Source organism: Myxocyprinus asiaticus, chromosome 13 (assembly GCF_019703515.2).
Source record: "Myxocyprinus asiaticus isolate MX2 ecotype Aquarium Trade chromosome 13, UBuf_Myxa_2, whole genome shotgun sequence".
In the NCBI taxonomy this organism is placed as follows: domain Eukaryota; kingdom Metazoa; phylum Chordata; class Actinopteri; order Cypriniformes; family Catostomidae; genus Myxocyprinus; species Myxocyprinus asiaticus.
The window spans coordinates 30,084,179-30,096,912 of record NC_059356.1 but is presented as its reverse complement, the minus strand read 5'-3'; the positions used below and the strand labels follow the sequence as shown (position 1 = coordinate 30,096,912).

General features: G+C 39.6%; 3 protein-coding genes across 4 annotated transcripts; 2 read left to right on the top strand and 1 right to left on the bottom strand.

Annotated features, from left to right (window-relative positions):
• Positions 1-474: 474 nt before the first annotated feature.
• Positions 475-3,431, top strand: LOC127450760 (cytochrome c oxidase subunit 6A, mitochondrial). 2 transcript variants are annotated; one of them, XM_051715098.1, is made up of 4 exons: positions 475-637; positions 1,612-1,689; positions 2,525-2,667; positions 3,159-3,431. In XM_051715098.1, exons 2-4 carry the CDS (start codon positions 1,614-1,616, stop codon positions 3,246-3,248), a joined length of 309 nt encoding a protein of 102 aa, XP_051571058.1. In that variant the 5' UTR covers positions 475-637; positions 1,612-1,613; the 3' UTR covers positions 3,249-3,431. The 2 variants fall into 2 exon arrangements, with proteins under 2 accessions (XP_051571058.1, XP_051571059.1); XM_051715099.1 differs by having other exon boundaries at positions 502-637; positions 1,569-1,689.
• Positions 3,432-3,578: 147 nt separating this feature from the next.
• LOC127450739 (armadillo repeat-containing protein 5-like) lies at positions 3,579-10,226 on the bottom strand. Its single transcript, XM_051715064.1, has 7 exons — positions 9,253-10,226; positions 9,096-9,126; positions 8,836-8,946; positions 7,412-8,309; positions 6,058-6,881; positions 5,811-5,943; positions 3,579-5,707 (listed from the first exon to the last, which is right to left on the bottom strand). The coding sequence occupies exons 1-7, from the start codon at positions 9,718-9,720 to the stop codon at positions 4,363-4,365; spliced, it is 3,810 nt and encodes a 1,269-aa protein (XP_051571024.1). The 5' UTR covers positions 9,721-10,226; the 3' UTR covers positions 3,579-4,362.
• Positions 10,227-10,516: 290 nt separating this feature from the next.
• Positions 10,517-12,666, top strand: LOC127450752 (uncharacterized). Its single transcript, XM_051715079.1, has 2 exons — positions 10,517-10,747; positions 11,733-12,666. The coding sequence occupies exons 1-2, from the start codon at positions 10,654-10,656 to the stop codon at positions 12,368-12,370; spliced, it is 732 nt and encodes a 243-aa protein (XP_051571039.1). The 5' UTR covers positions 10,517-10,653; the 3' UTR covers positions 12,371-12,666.
• Positions 12,667-12,734: the final 68 nt, after the last annotated feature.

The window sequence follows — 12,734 nt, the reverse complement described above, 5'->3', positions numbered from 1 at the left end:
TGCAGACAAACTAAAATTCATAAGCCAATCACCATAGTACTACAATTTGTAAATTTGTGCCCGAATGGCGCTTTGATGGTGGTGGCAGAGTTGCAGAACTAAGGCTTTTGTCCAAAAAAAAAAAAAAAAAGACATGTGAGGTACCAAACAGACAAACATTTAGAACATAAAGCCAACACTGGGGTGACTTTAGGTCACTTAGTCACACAGTCATGTACACACAAACACTCAGAAACCCAATCCGTGTGTATAAATCCTCCTGCAGCTGTGGACTGAATACCCACAGAGAGATTTTAACAGCTACAAACGAATCCCTATGTGTTTCTTAACTATTCTTTCTCTTTTAACATATCCAAACCTACACCTGGTGTGTGCTCAAATGGTGCAATATAAGCAGTTTGCATTCTGTTCTGCACTGCCTCCCTCTATTTCACCATTCCAGTCCTGCCCATGCACTTGACCACATATAAACTTCATGATTCTTGGCAGACAGACAAATTTCAGTGGGGAGGAGTCTTATGCTTTAGGCCAGGACAGACCAAAGGACAAACAGACAGAACTGTAGAAAGAGAAAGTGGCTGATATCTGAAGAACCAAGAATAAAAACACCTGATTATCCTTTCTGGAAGCAGAGAATGTAAGTATCCAATGCCTTAGATATATATTTTGGCTTAAGAAATGTAGTTGTTAACTATTAAGAGCAATGAAAGAGTATTTCCTTCTTTTAACAGCAGTAACGCAACACATGACACACAACGGAAAGCATGTTTGCCCTTGTTGACCTAATAAATTGATCAAAATGAGTCTCTCAAATAAACTTTTGTAATTCAAGTTTTTTCTATTACTGGATGTACTTCATGTGCATAGCTTAAAGGGGTTCAAGATTTCAACTAACATTCTGGGTTAAAGGACAAGGATAAGCAGAAAGCTACATAAAGAGACAAGATAAGCAACAGGCCAAAGCTTAGGCAACATAAGAAAGCATGTCAAAAATATAAAAGAAAAAAATAATTTTAGTACATTTAAGCAATTGGTTATTTTTTAAGAACAGCCAGATCTTTCTATAACTTTAAAGTTAATGAAGGAGGCCATGCAAAGTTATTATGCATGTTAATGCAGATTCATGTTAGGAAGACTGGTCATTATTTGACCTTAGCATCTTGCATCACCTTCATAGTATTTAAACCCACAGTAAAACTGTTCTGTCATGCTTCCGTTTTCACATCATTCAAGCCCTGTTAAAGCCACTATTTTCATGTTTGTGTCAACTAATAACACTTGCAAGCTGACATTTTCATGAGAAATTTGTTTGAACTCTTGCTTAGATAGGGTGAATATACAGTATGCACACAGTAGTTTTACATTGGCACTTTTGCACAAATTCTGTTATCGCTTTACAAAACTTCCTCGTGAATGTTGTGAATGCTTTAATATACAGTATATGAAAAGTAACTTCTAATTTAGTGTTTTTTGTAAGTACATATAGCCCATAATGTAATTTCACCATTGTTGTTATTAATTATGCACAGATGATCAGACAGATGTCTTAATCTTCTCTGTAAATATAGAAAGGATAATAATATTAGGCGTTGCTCACTCTCTCTGCTTCAGAGATGGCAATGTCTCCCACTGCCATGGTGGCCCGCCGGGCTCTTGCTGCTGCATCGCATGGGAGCCACGAGGGAGGAGGTATGACATTTCCTGCATTGCAATTTAATTTGTTTGGTTTTGGGGCTAGATGGGACTCACTCTCAGTTTATAATGCATTTAGAGATGGGTAAAAAAAAAAAAACATTATATATATATATATATATATATATATATATATATATATATATATATATATATATATATATGTAGGGATGAGTGAGTTATAAAATGTTACTTTATTGCATCAAGTTTTACATGTTGGTATAAGCTATTGTTTTTAAACTGATTCTTTGGTTACTGTTTATAGCAGGGTGAAATACGTTTAAAAATTGTTAGATGGCATATAATCTAATAGTTTTGGTAATCAAAATGATCTTGACTTCACAGCGAGTCTCAAAATAATTATTGTTTTTATAATTAAACCACTTCATGTGAAGCTTAAGAAATGTACATTCCCAGCAGTAATACAGAAATACTGAAACAAATCAGTTCACTTTTATCCATTAGCAGATCTTTCCATAAAAGGTCTACAACATTCATACCTTCTAATGTACATTAATGACATAGTAATAAACTGGTTAATCAGTCAATATTTGGCCATTTTGAGAATATTTGACGATAACATGCCTAAATAACAGAGGTAAAATAAGTGTTTATTTGGTTTTAGCAATTTAGTATAAAGCCCATTGGCCATCATTAAATGGCACTATGTATACACTGGCATTATATCTGCTTCCCTGCATTCTAGATTTTGGCATCAGCCTTTGAAAACTCCTTATCGGTCAGCCACTATAATACTTAACAAAACAAATGTTTAATTTGGTATTACATTATATAATAATGGAATCTTACATCTGATTTTAACTGTGCACAGCAAAGACCTGGAAGATCCTATCCTTTGTATTAGCACTGCCTGGTGTGGGTGTCTGCATGGCTAATGCTTACATGAAGATGCAGGCCCATTCCCATGACCCTCCAGAGTTTATTCCATACCCACACTTGCGCATTCGAACCAAGGTGAGTCCAGTAGACTTTCATTAGTTAAAGATGACCAGCTAAAATGCTGGAAAAAAAAAGACAAAAATAATTATCTGCAAAAAATGTGCAAACTTATTACAATACTCTCAAAATCTCTTAAAATAATGGTTACATCTAGCCATTATTTTACAGTCATTATATAGCCATCATCTAGCCAAAATAAAGAAATCTGCCTATATTCTTGGATTAAGTATTGCATGACACATTGAGGATAGATTTTATACAGTTTGATTTTTATACCAATTTTTGTTTATATTATAAATGTTTATTAATACATTTAGTTAATAATAATAATTAGTTAATAACAATAGTAATTATTTAATGATTTTGTTACAAAATTATCACTTAACTTGAATTATCGTTATAAAATATGTAAAAAACAAAAAACAAAAAACCAGAATGCCTCTGAGTTAGCAATGTTGACCAACAGCAACATGAATTATTTTCAAAAAGCCATCTTTCCCTCTTAGCCATGGCCCTGGGGTGATGGAAACCACTCCCTCTTCCACAACCCTCATGCGAATGCTCTGCCCACCGGTTATGAGGGTCCTCACCACTGAGCAGGTTGCCCTCTCCTGTCTTTGCTACACTGAGTGTCTCCCCGGATGCGAGTCAACAGGGTCCCCATTCCGCTGCAATGACAGACAATTTTTTTTAACACTTTTAACAGAAATAAACCACTGTTTTCACTGAAAAGAGAATTTTGTGTGTGTATCGGAATAAACAAAAATCTGGTCAGACTATCTTCAAGCCTTGGCTTCAGTGCCTTGCTAATGGGCACACTGGTGGTCAAGAAACAAGGCTGGATTGCTAAATACAGAGTGCTGTGGCAGTAATGATGACAAACAAGAACTGAAGCAATAAACCAAAGATAACCCCATAAATGAACATACTGTACATAACACAAATAAATACAAATGTAGCGCAACATTTAAAGGATAAGTTCACCCAAAACTGAAAATTCTGTTATCATTTATTTGGTTTCTACAAAGGAAAGAAAGTAATACGGGCTTGTAACATGAGGTTGAGTAAATGATGACTTAATTTTCTTTTTTAATGAACTATCCATTTAAATTCTTGAAAAAGACAACCTAGACAACATCATGCAGAACTCATTTATTGAGAACCATCCTCTGTACCTTCAAAATTTGGCCAGTTAATGTTTCAATTTCTAGTACATACAGAACAACATGGCATACATCAGTTAATTCAGATTACTATAAATGAAGTGTAATATGCCATTTACAAAAATAAAAATATAACCAAGATAAACAGCTCTTTCTCCATGAAATAATCTTATTCACATACTATACATGAAGAATGTGGTATTGCATCAGCATTAATCCCTTTAATTGGCAAAATAGAATAAAGAATACATTTTAGATTAATAAAACAATACCTTCCAAAAAAAAAAAAAAAAACAGCCATTCTACGACATATACATAAGACATAATTTCTTGAAAATAAATTTGCAAAATGAAATGTAATATACAAAAAAATAAAACATTTCTTATTCTTTCTTGCCCTTAACATCCCAAAAACAACCCCAATTAGACTTTCCTTTCTTTCTTTTTTGAGTGTGCATTACAGCATCTTCTAACTTAATCATTTACACCAAACATTCCTTACATTCCCTCCACCTTTCAATTCGCCATCGATTACTGTTTGCGCTTTCTAGCTGAGGGCTTTTTTAACCAGTTTTAAGATGTCCTGCCTCAACTGCTCAGTGCAGTCGGCCTCTTGCACTAAATGCAGGAAGCACTCAGCGGACAAAGAGGACTGAAGGGGAAAAGGCCAAAGCCCCTGAGGCCGCAGCAGTATAGAGAGACAGGCTTGGCCTAGTCGCAGGTAAGAGTAGCGTTGTGAGAACCAGTACATTTGTGGCAGGAGAGACCTCAGACAAGCTCTCTCAGTGTCACTGTCCGAAGACGTGGAGTAGGATGGAACAACTTTTCGAACCTGTTTAGAATTCTCAGAGTTCAGGGGTTTAGACTGTTGTTTGGAACACTTTGACATCACGTTTGGTCGTGTTGATTGGGCCTCTGTGATTCTACCTTTAGACACTTGGAGTGACCCTTCAGGTACTGAGTGTGTGGAATCCTTGCAGACCAAATCCACATCCATTCTGCTTGTCGTTGTAGTATTGTCATCTGAACAGCAAGGTTTGGCCCGAGTCATTAGGACAGATGAGACTGCTGAGTAGAGAAGGCCTACACATAGGTCCTCGGCTGCCCTTTGTAAACCAGGCACTAAAAACCTACAAGCCCCAATCATCACATTGGCCAGTGGGGTTTTCCGAAATTCCCTCTCTTCTGCGTAGAATGGCTTCAAGTCGTCCTGTGGTCTGCCCAACCCACCAGAGACCAGAGAGGCCAAAACAAGACAATTTGCATTTTGTTTTGACTCTTTCCCTTGGTCTTCATTCTCATTTCTTTCAATCAAACGACATCCATGCAGGTAGTGAAGAACTGGTAGCAGCGTCCCACTGTTTATGTCCTTGATACGAATGACCTCGCCTCTAGCTCTTTGGGCCTCCCCAAATCCTCCCATCAGCAGGGCTCTAAAATACTCAGACCCAGCATCTTTTGCTCCCTCTTCCCCAGCAACAGCCTCTTGGTTGGCTAGAAGGAGGGTTCCATCATCAAGGAGGAAAGTTAGGTCATAAGTTGCCTCCTGGTATGGGCATGATTGCTTCTGCTGTGGTTGTGATGTTTTCATGGGGCTTGAGGGTGTCTCCATTCTGGTCCCACAATCTATGCCACAATTCTTTCTGTCCTCCTTGGAACATGCCAAAAGACTGGAGAGGCAGCCAATCAGAAGGGAAAAGTACAGCAAATTAAGTCTGAAAGGGGACACTTGCTCAAGATGATGTAACCAACCAGCCAGACATGTTCTACACTTATTGGACTGTCCATCTTCATCATCCTCATTGCCGTTGTCACTGTGACAGCCAATCAGTTCAAGAGCTGCTGCCAGTCCTCCACTATCCAAAAGCAGCTTCTTCAGAAGAACTCTGTTGCTGTAAAACAAAGAGTAAGAAGGTGAGCAAACCAGTTACATAGCAAACATTAGGCCTCAAAGGGGTAGTAAAAAAAAAATCTTAGTCAGGCATTATAGCAAACCTGTTAATCAGAGGTAGAGAAAGGACACAGTACAGTTTGTCAGTTTCTGAGCCTGACAGCATGATATGTGTAAGAACACCAGAGCCAAATCCAGACTCACTCTGAACCCTCAAATTACTGAGCAGACCCAGACCTAAGGAGTCAGAAAACACACATTAGCTTTATATATACACAGCTGTCTTATAAAATCTGGTAATATGCTGGTAATATGTACCAATGTTAAATTTCAAGATGACACGAAATATACCTAGTTGTGCGATTTTGGCTTTTACTTTTTTTGATTGTCTCCCTGTTTCTCTGTTTCTTCCTTTGCCATTTACGATCTCTTCTCCTCTCACACACAGTCTTTGTCTTATCAGAGCCACAGCTCCAGTTCTAACCAAAGCCTGCAGGCAGTTTGGGTTACAGCTGAGCCTGCCTAGCATCCGAAAGCACCGCCCACTGGGGTCATGGTGCTGGGTGAGGTAGTACAACAGCCCAGAGAAAACGTTTGTGTTGATGAGTGATGTGCTAGGGTCTGAGGCATGGGAAAAACGTGACAGAAGCAGAAGAATGGGGGATTCTGGGGCCCAGGGCTCAGGGTGATAGGGGTGATGGTATGTTGGGGTCTTTGACATCACAGGGGGGTTGTCCAATGTGACCACATTATAGCATGTAGATGTGGAGGAGGTTGAAGATGTACGCAGTCTCTTTCTCGGTGGAGATGAGATCTGGAGTGGAGACGAGGGGGGAAAGAAATGTTTTGCCACTGAAGGCAGTTTCTCAGATTGAGGGGTGGAGGTACAGGATGGAAGTGAAGAGGAAGGTGACTCAGGTAAGTTTCTCAGTTGTGTGGCTTGAGAAAATACTGGAGTAGATGAAGAGGAAGAAGAAAGCTGGCAAGGTTTAGAGCGAGTGGACGGAGAAGAGTGGGGCTGATGCAAGGTCTGTGTTTGGGAGAGCTCAGAGCAAGGTGTAAGTGATGAGGGTGAGACGGAGGATTGAGGGCTGCCACAGACTACATCAGTTCCACTTGGGCATTCAGTCAGCTCCCCCTCAGAGGAGATCAGACCCTCTGATACCAGCCAAGACCTGGAAAGAAAACACAGAGAACAAACTGAGCAACACACATTTGTAAAAAAAAAAATAAAATAAAAAAGAAACGTTTTCTATATAATGTCAATAACGTACTATGCAATTTAAACTAAGGCATGAATATCATATCAAATTACTAAAGATGTTAGTTTGAGCTTGATCAAACAGGAAGTTGGGAAATTATGGTAAAATGCGCATGTTCATTCAGTGGTCTAATAAGGAAGTATATTTTCAATATTGTAATTATTATTGCATTCAATTTTTTTCTGCTCTTGGTAGCTCTAAAAGACCTAGATAATGTGACTGTAGATTGGATTCATCCTGCATGTACACAAGTTAAGCAGACCACAATTGGCCTTGGTGTCCTGTGCGTGCAGGCAATTCCTCAGCTAACGTCCTTCCTTCAAATATTCAATTATGCATTGTGCCATGTATACTTGGACAGAAAGATAGACTGAAACTCGACTACACTGTAAATCGATTACAACTGCACGTGGAAACATACTGAGTGACTATAAGGAACTAACCTGAGACTGAGGAAGCTGGAGGATCCCGACGTCTGGTCTTTGCTCGCATCCTCCCTCTTGTTGCCTTCAAGGGGAGTAAAGTCAAACGAGTCAAAACATGAGGTCATCAGTTCAGGGCATGAAGAACTAGATGACAGGCTGGCATCCATCTTTCCTGTGGTCAGTTCCTCTCCTTTAGCGAGCTCCACCAAACGCTTGATAAGCAGTGGCACCAGCCCAAGCTCCTGCAGCTGTTCAAGAGCTGATTCATCATAGACAAAATCAACGCAAGCTAGAAAGGCAAATCGAGTGAGTGTATAATTTTGATGGGCAGATAAAAAGCCAACCAGCACCTCTAGTCCCCCGCTCTCTTTTACTTTCACCCTGTTCACAGCCTCTCTGCAGCACAGGCACAAGGCCTTGAAAAACACACTTGACTTCAGAGGATCCTTCTTCACTTCCTCTGCAAACTTCTGAATGACACCCAGTGAACCAACCAGTGGTCTCAGGCAGCCTTGAGAGCATAAGTTAGCCAGGGTTTTCAAAGCTAGCTCTTCCAGTGGCTGACCACCTTCCCCTAAGGCAAGGGCCCCCAGATGAGTCAATGCCCCAGACCTGGACACTTCCCTGGCACACTCTGCACTGCAACCTCTGGTTAGCTCATGAAGAGCCCGAAGACATGCCCGTCTCAGACATAAAGGGTACTCTGGAGCAATGAACAAAGCAAGAGCTGGTAGAGTCCCTTGTGAAATCAGGAGGAGTCGGTTTGCAGGCGTGTCTGAAAGGTAGACAAAAGCCCGGGCTGCAGACTGGGCACATTCCAGCTTAGGAGCGCATAGTTCAGGTGTTGGAGTCAGGGAAGAGGGTGAGGATGGGGGTGGAGAAACAGATAGGCAAAGAAGGAGAAGTGGAACACCACCTGTGTGAGAGAGACAGAAATAATTTTTTTGCATAGAGTTATCTGCAATCGGAAGGTGGAGACATTACATGATTGAATTCTAATAAACACATTGTGATCTGTGATTGCATCTGAAGATAAAAAAGATGCAATAGTATCATAAAAGCAGTCCACACGACTCATGCATCATATTTTAAGTCATACAAAAATGTTGCCGTCCATTGCTCGTTCATGAGGGCTATGAGACAAGCTCGTTCACAGTGGCTCGCGTATAGCATCGCAAGTTCTCGCATGAACATGCATGACATTGTGAACGAGCTTCTCTCATACACTAATGAACGCACAATGTACGTCAAGTTTTTCACATTAAAAAATGCCTTGTTTCGCACCAAAATTGTCACACAACCATGTATGCCTTCAGAGTAGTGTGGATTCTTTTATGATATTTTTGCACCCTTTTTGAAGCTTGAAAGTAAATCACTATCCACTGCCATTGTATTTAAAAAATGGTTGGGACATTCAGAATACCAGAAATCCTGGGACTTACCAGCAGAGTGGACCTCAGCAGAACCCTCTGGGTCCATGGCGAGATTTCCCAGAGCCCGTGCAGCTCGATTTTGCACTGTCTCCACTGAGACATTCCTCTTGAGGACATCCACTACAAAAATTTAAGATTATCATCGCCTGAGCAGACTACAAAAAAAAAATTATGAACTTTGCTATTGTATATCAGATTTGGCAATGTCTAAGAAAATGAGAAAGTAGCCACAAATTGTTAACATGTCTGATAGTCTCTAAGTGACGTACCAACAACAGATACACCATCAAGCTTCCTTACCTGTGAGAAAAAAAACAAACAATAATTCATAATTATAAACAAGCAAACAAAAACTAGCAAATAACATGAATGTAAGCTTTCAGAGCTCTTATAAATGTGGTCTGACTGTATCAGTCTCTTCCTTACTTCTAGCCTTGTCCCTTTTTCAGTGCAGCAATTGGCCAGGATGCTTAGTGCCAGGTCCAAAACCTTTCTGGAGCTCTGCGGTTGTCTTAGAAGATCCAGCAAAGGAGGCAGTCCTCCCCGTGCTTGGTACCGGGCTATCCTGCCACCTCCCTTGATGTGTTGTGTCCGAATGGCCACCAGCGCCCTCCATTGGCCAGCTCTGAGTCTCTTGTCTGCATCTCTGGCTTTCTCTCCTCCAGTGATAGGTTTATTGGCAGTTACTGCTAGTCCACTGCTGTGAATATCCACCAATGCGCTTGTTTTGGACAGCTGAGTTAAACACCAGGTAAGGGAGGATTCTGGAGAAGCAGATGACCCCTCCCGGATGCTGGCTGAGCCTTTTGAAATGTTTTTAATTCCTTCTTCTAAAGGTGTAGACATGATGAATCTTGAGTCCAGATCAACCGCCCTACCACACCCCCCTCCCATGAAATGTAATTATTTTACCTTCTATATATTTTTTAAAGGCAATATTTCGGTAATGAAATGATATAACGATTTAATTTCATCACCAAACGCTGTTATTTCTCAATTAATAATATATATATATATATATACACACAATATGCTTTTGCTATGATTGTCACATTTCAGCCGAACGAGAAATAAACACCGAAAAACTACATCTACCACGTCCACCAAACAAAGCTAGCGCAACCCCATAGCAATGGCTTCTGTGAAATTGAGTCTTTTAACCATGCGACATATTTCAATACGGCCTACAGAGGGAGGTAGTCCGCGAAAAATAAACCAAAACATTGAAGGTGCTGTCTGATAGTACTCTAGTTGGGTGTATTTCGATGTTTATATGAAGAGTATGAAGGCTTTATTAACCTTTCATCTTACTCACGTCAAATTCCCTATGCGCTACAAAGCGCAATCGCCTCAGATTTGCACTGGCGCCATCTTTAGCAGAGCGACAAACGGAAGGGTTTGTCAGAAAGGGAGGGGCATATACAGACCTGGCGTCTTAAAACACAAGGGAGTTGTAGTTGTATTGTAATTCATTAGCTGTCTTTATATAATAGTTGGGATAGCTGAAGCAAGAAACCCCTAAAAATTCATGAGTGAAGATATTTATTCTCCTAAAACAGAAAATACAGAGAGCGTTTTGATAATCTACCAAGCGCATGAATCGATTGTAAAAACAATGGAATACATTTCCCACAATCCTCCCTCACACACTTTGTCCATTTCCGGAAAAACCCCAACACCCTACTCCGTGCTGGGTTGGCGTTAACCAGATCGTTGTTATTATCATCGCTGTTTTTGATGCTCGAAAAGAATTCATCGGTGGAGTTGATAAAAATTCACGAAAAAACACAATAATAGTGGAGAAGATAAATCGAAAATAAATGCAACATGGAGATCATTGAGACAGTTGTCACAGACGCCATTGAGGTGGAGGAATCAACAACTACGGTTTCGACTTTGGAGCCTGAAAAGTCCAAAACAGGTAAAATGTGTTTGTGAGTCGATGCAGCAGTGTGTGCAATGGGAATCGCAAGCGAGGAGAACACGATGAGCTTGATTATACAGATTGGCCATCCCAACCCACTGGTCGAAATTGATGCGGATTAATACCCAACATTCAAAATGTTTTAATTAAATGCTTGAATAAATTAGCATTTTAGATTTTTATGGTATAAAGAAATAACTCACAGTTTACGTAAAAGTTTTAAAGGAATATTCCACGTTCAAAACAAGTTAAGCTCAATCGACAGCATTTGTGGTATAAATTTGATTACCACAAAAAATAATTTCAACTTGTCCCTCCTTTTTTTAAAACAAAAAAACAAAAATCTGGGTTACAGTGAGGCACACAATGGAAGTGAATGGGGACAATCTGTAAACATTAAAATACTGTTTTAAAAATATAGCCACAAGACATATAAACAATATGCATGTTAACATGATTTTAGTGTGATCAAATTGCAAAGTTATAAACAATTTTACAATTTCATTGCCATGACGATGTAACACCCTAAAACAAATAGTAATCAAATTTACAGTTCAAATAAAACATGAGTTTTAACATAAGAATTAATGTAAATGCTTTTATAAAATTATAAGCTTCACGTTTCTGCTTTTAAAACCTCCATTCACTTCCATTGTAAGTGCCTCACTGTAACCTCCATTTTTGCTTTTTTAAAAGAAAAGGAGGGATGAGTCGAAATAAATTTTTGTGGTAATCAGCATTATGCCTCAACTGCTTAACTTGTATTGAACACGGAATATTGAAGTTTGAGAACAATTAGAAAGTGTGATATTAATATCAAGAGAGTAAATGAACGTGACATTTAATAAAAAGTAAAAAAGAAAATATTACATATTTCACATCGTTATATAACATGTAACCATCTTAGTACAGCGTCAAAATAAAATTGCCCTATGTTGTTGTTTTGTTTTTTACAATAACTGTTATAACCTTTTTCTATCAGAGTTTGTGTGGACACTACAAGCAACATGGCATCTAGTTCATGTTCGTCTGGACATGGACCAGGAGTTTGACCAGCCTGTATGCAAAAAGAAGAAGCTGTGGGAGACCGTTGCCGAGCGAGTCACTGCAAAGTTAAGGGCTGATGGCTGTACAGATATTCCAGTCAAAGCCTTTGAGTGCGACCTGAAGTGGAGAAACATGTTAGCCACATACCGCAAAAATGCAGAACGAGCCAAAAGACTGGGAATCCATAGTGTACACTGGGAGTTCTTCAAAGAGATGCATGAAGTGCTGGGTAGGAGCTATGAGGAAATTGATGCTCAGCGCAAGGCAAAGCTCAATGGCACAAAGCTGGGCAGGGCAATAGCCAGTAAGCGATTTACCCCAATACTGCCCACGCCCACCGGAAGCACAGCTACACAGTTACCCACCACTAGGCCCCCTCAGGATTTGCTGCAGTTGTACCTGGAGCTGCAGGAAAGGAAATTGAACATGTGGGCTCAGCAGAAAGCTCTGGAGGAGAGGAAGATTGAGGCCATCAATAACTTGGCACGTGCCATTACTTGTCTGTCCCAGGACCTTTCCATGCAAATGCCTAAAGAGAGTGTGGTGCCAGACACCCCTTCTTCCCAGCAATAAGTAGTCATATCCTTGGCATAGTCCTATCAGATAAGGATGTGCATTTTTTTTTTAAGAGAGATAACAAGTATGTTGAATCCAGTAAAGAGAACTGTTCTAACAAAATGAACAACTTAATGTTCTCTTAATGCTAACTGTAAATTATTACAAAATAGGCTCTGTTTTCCTTTTCTCCATTACTAATAGCAAGTATTACCAGTAGTTCACATTACTGATCAGTTTGGATTCTCATGTAACACAAGTAAAGAACATGCTATACAAGATATTTTTGTTTTAATAAAAAAAGTCATACAAAATGTCTTTATCAAATCTTTTTCATGCCAAAAATTACAGACTGAATCCAGGTTGAAATATTTAAAGAAAA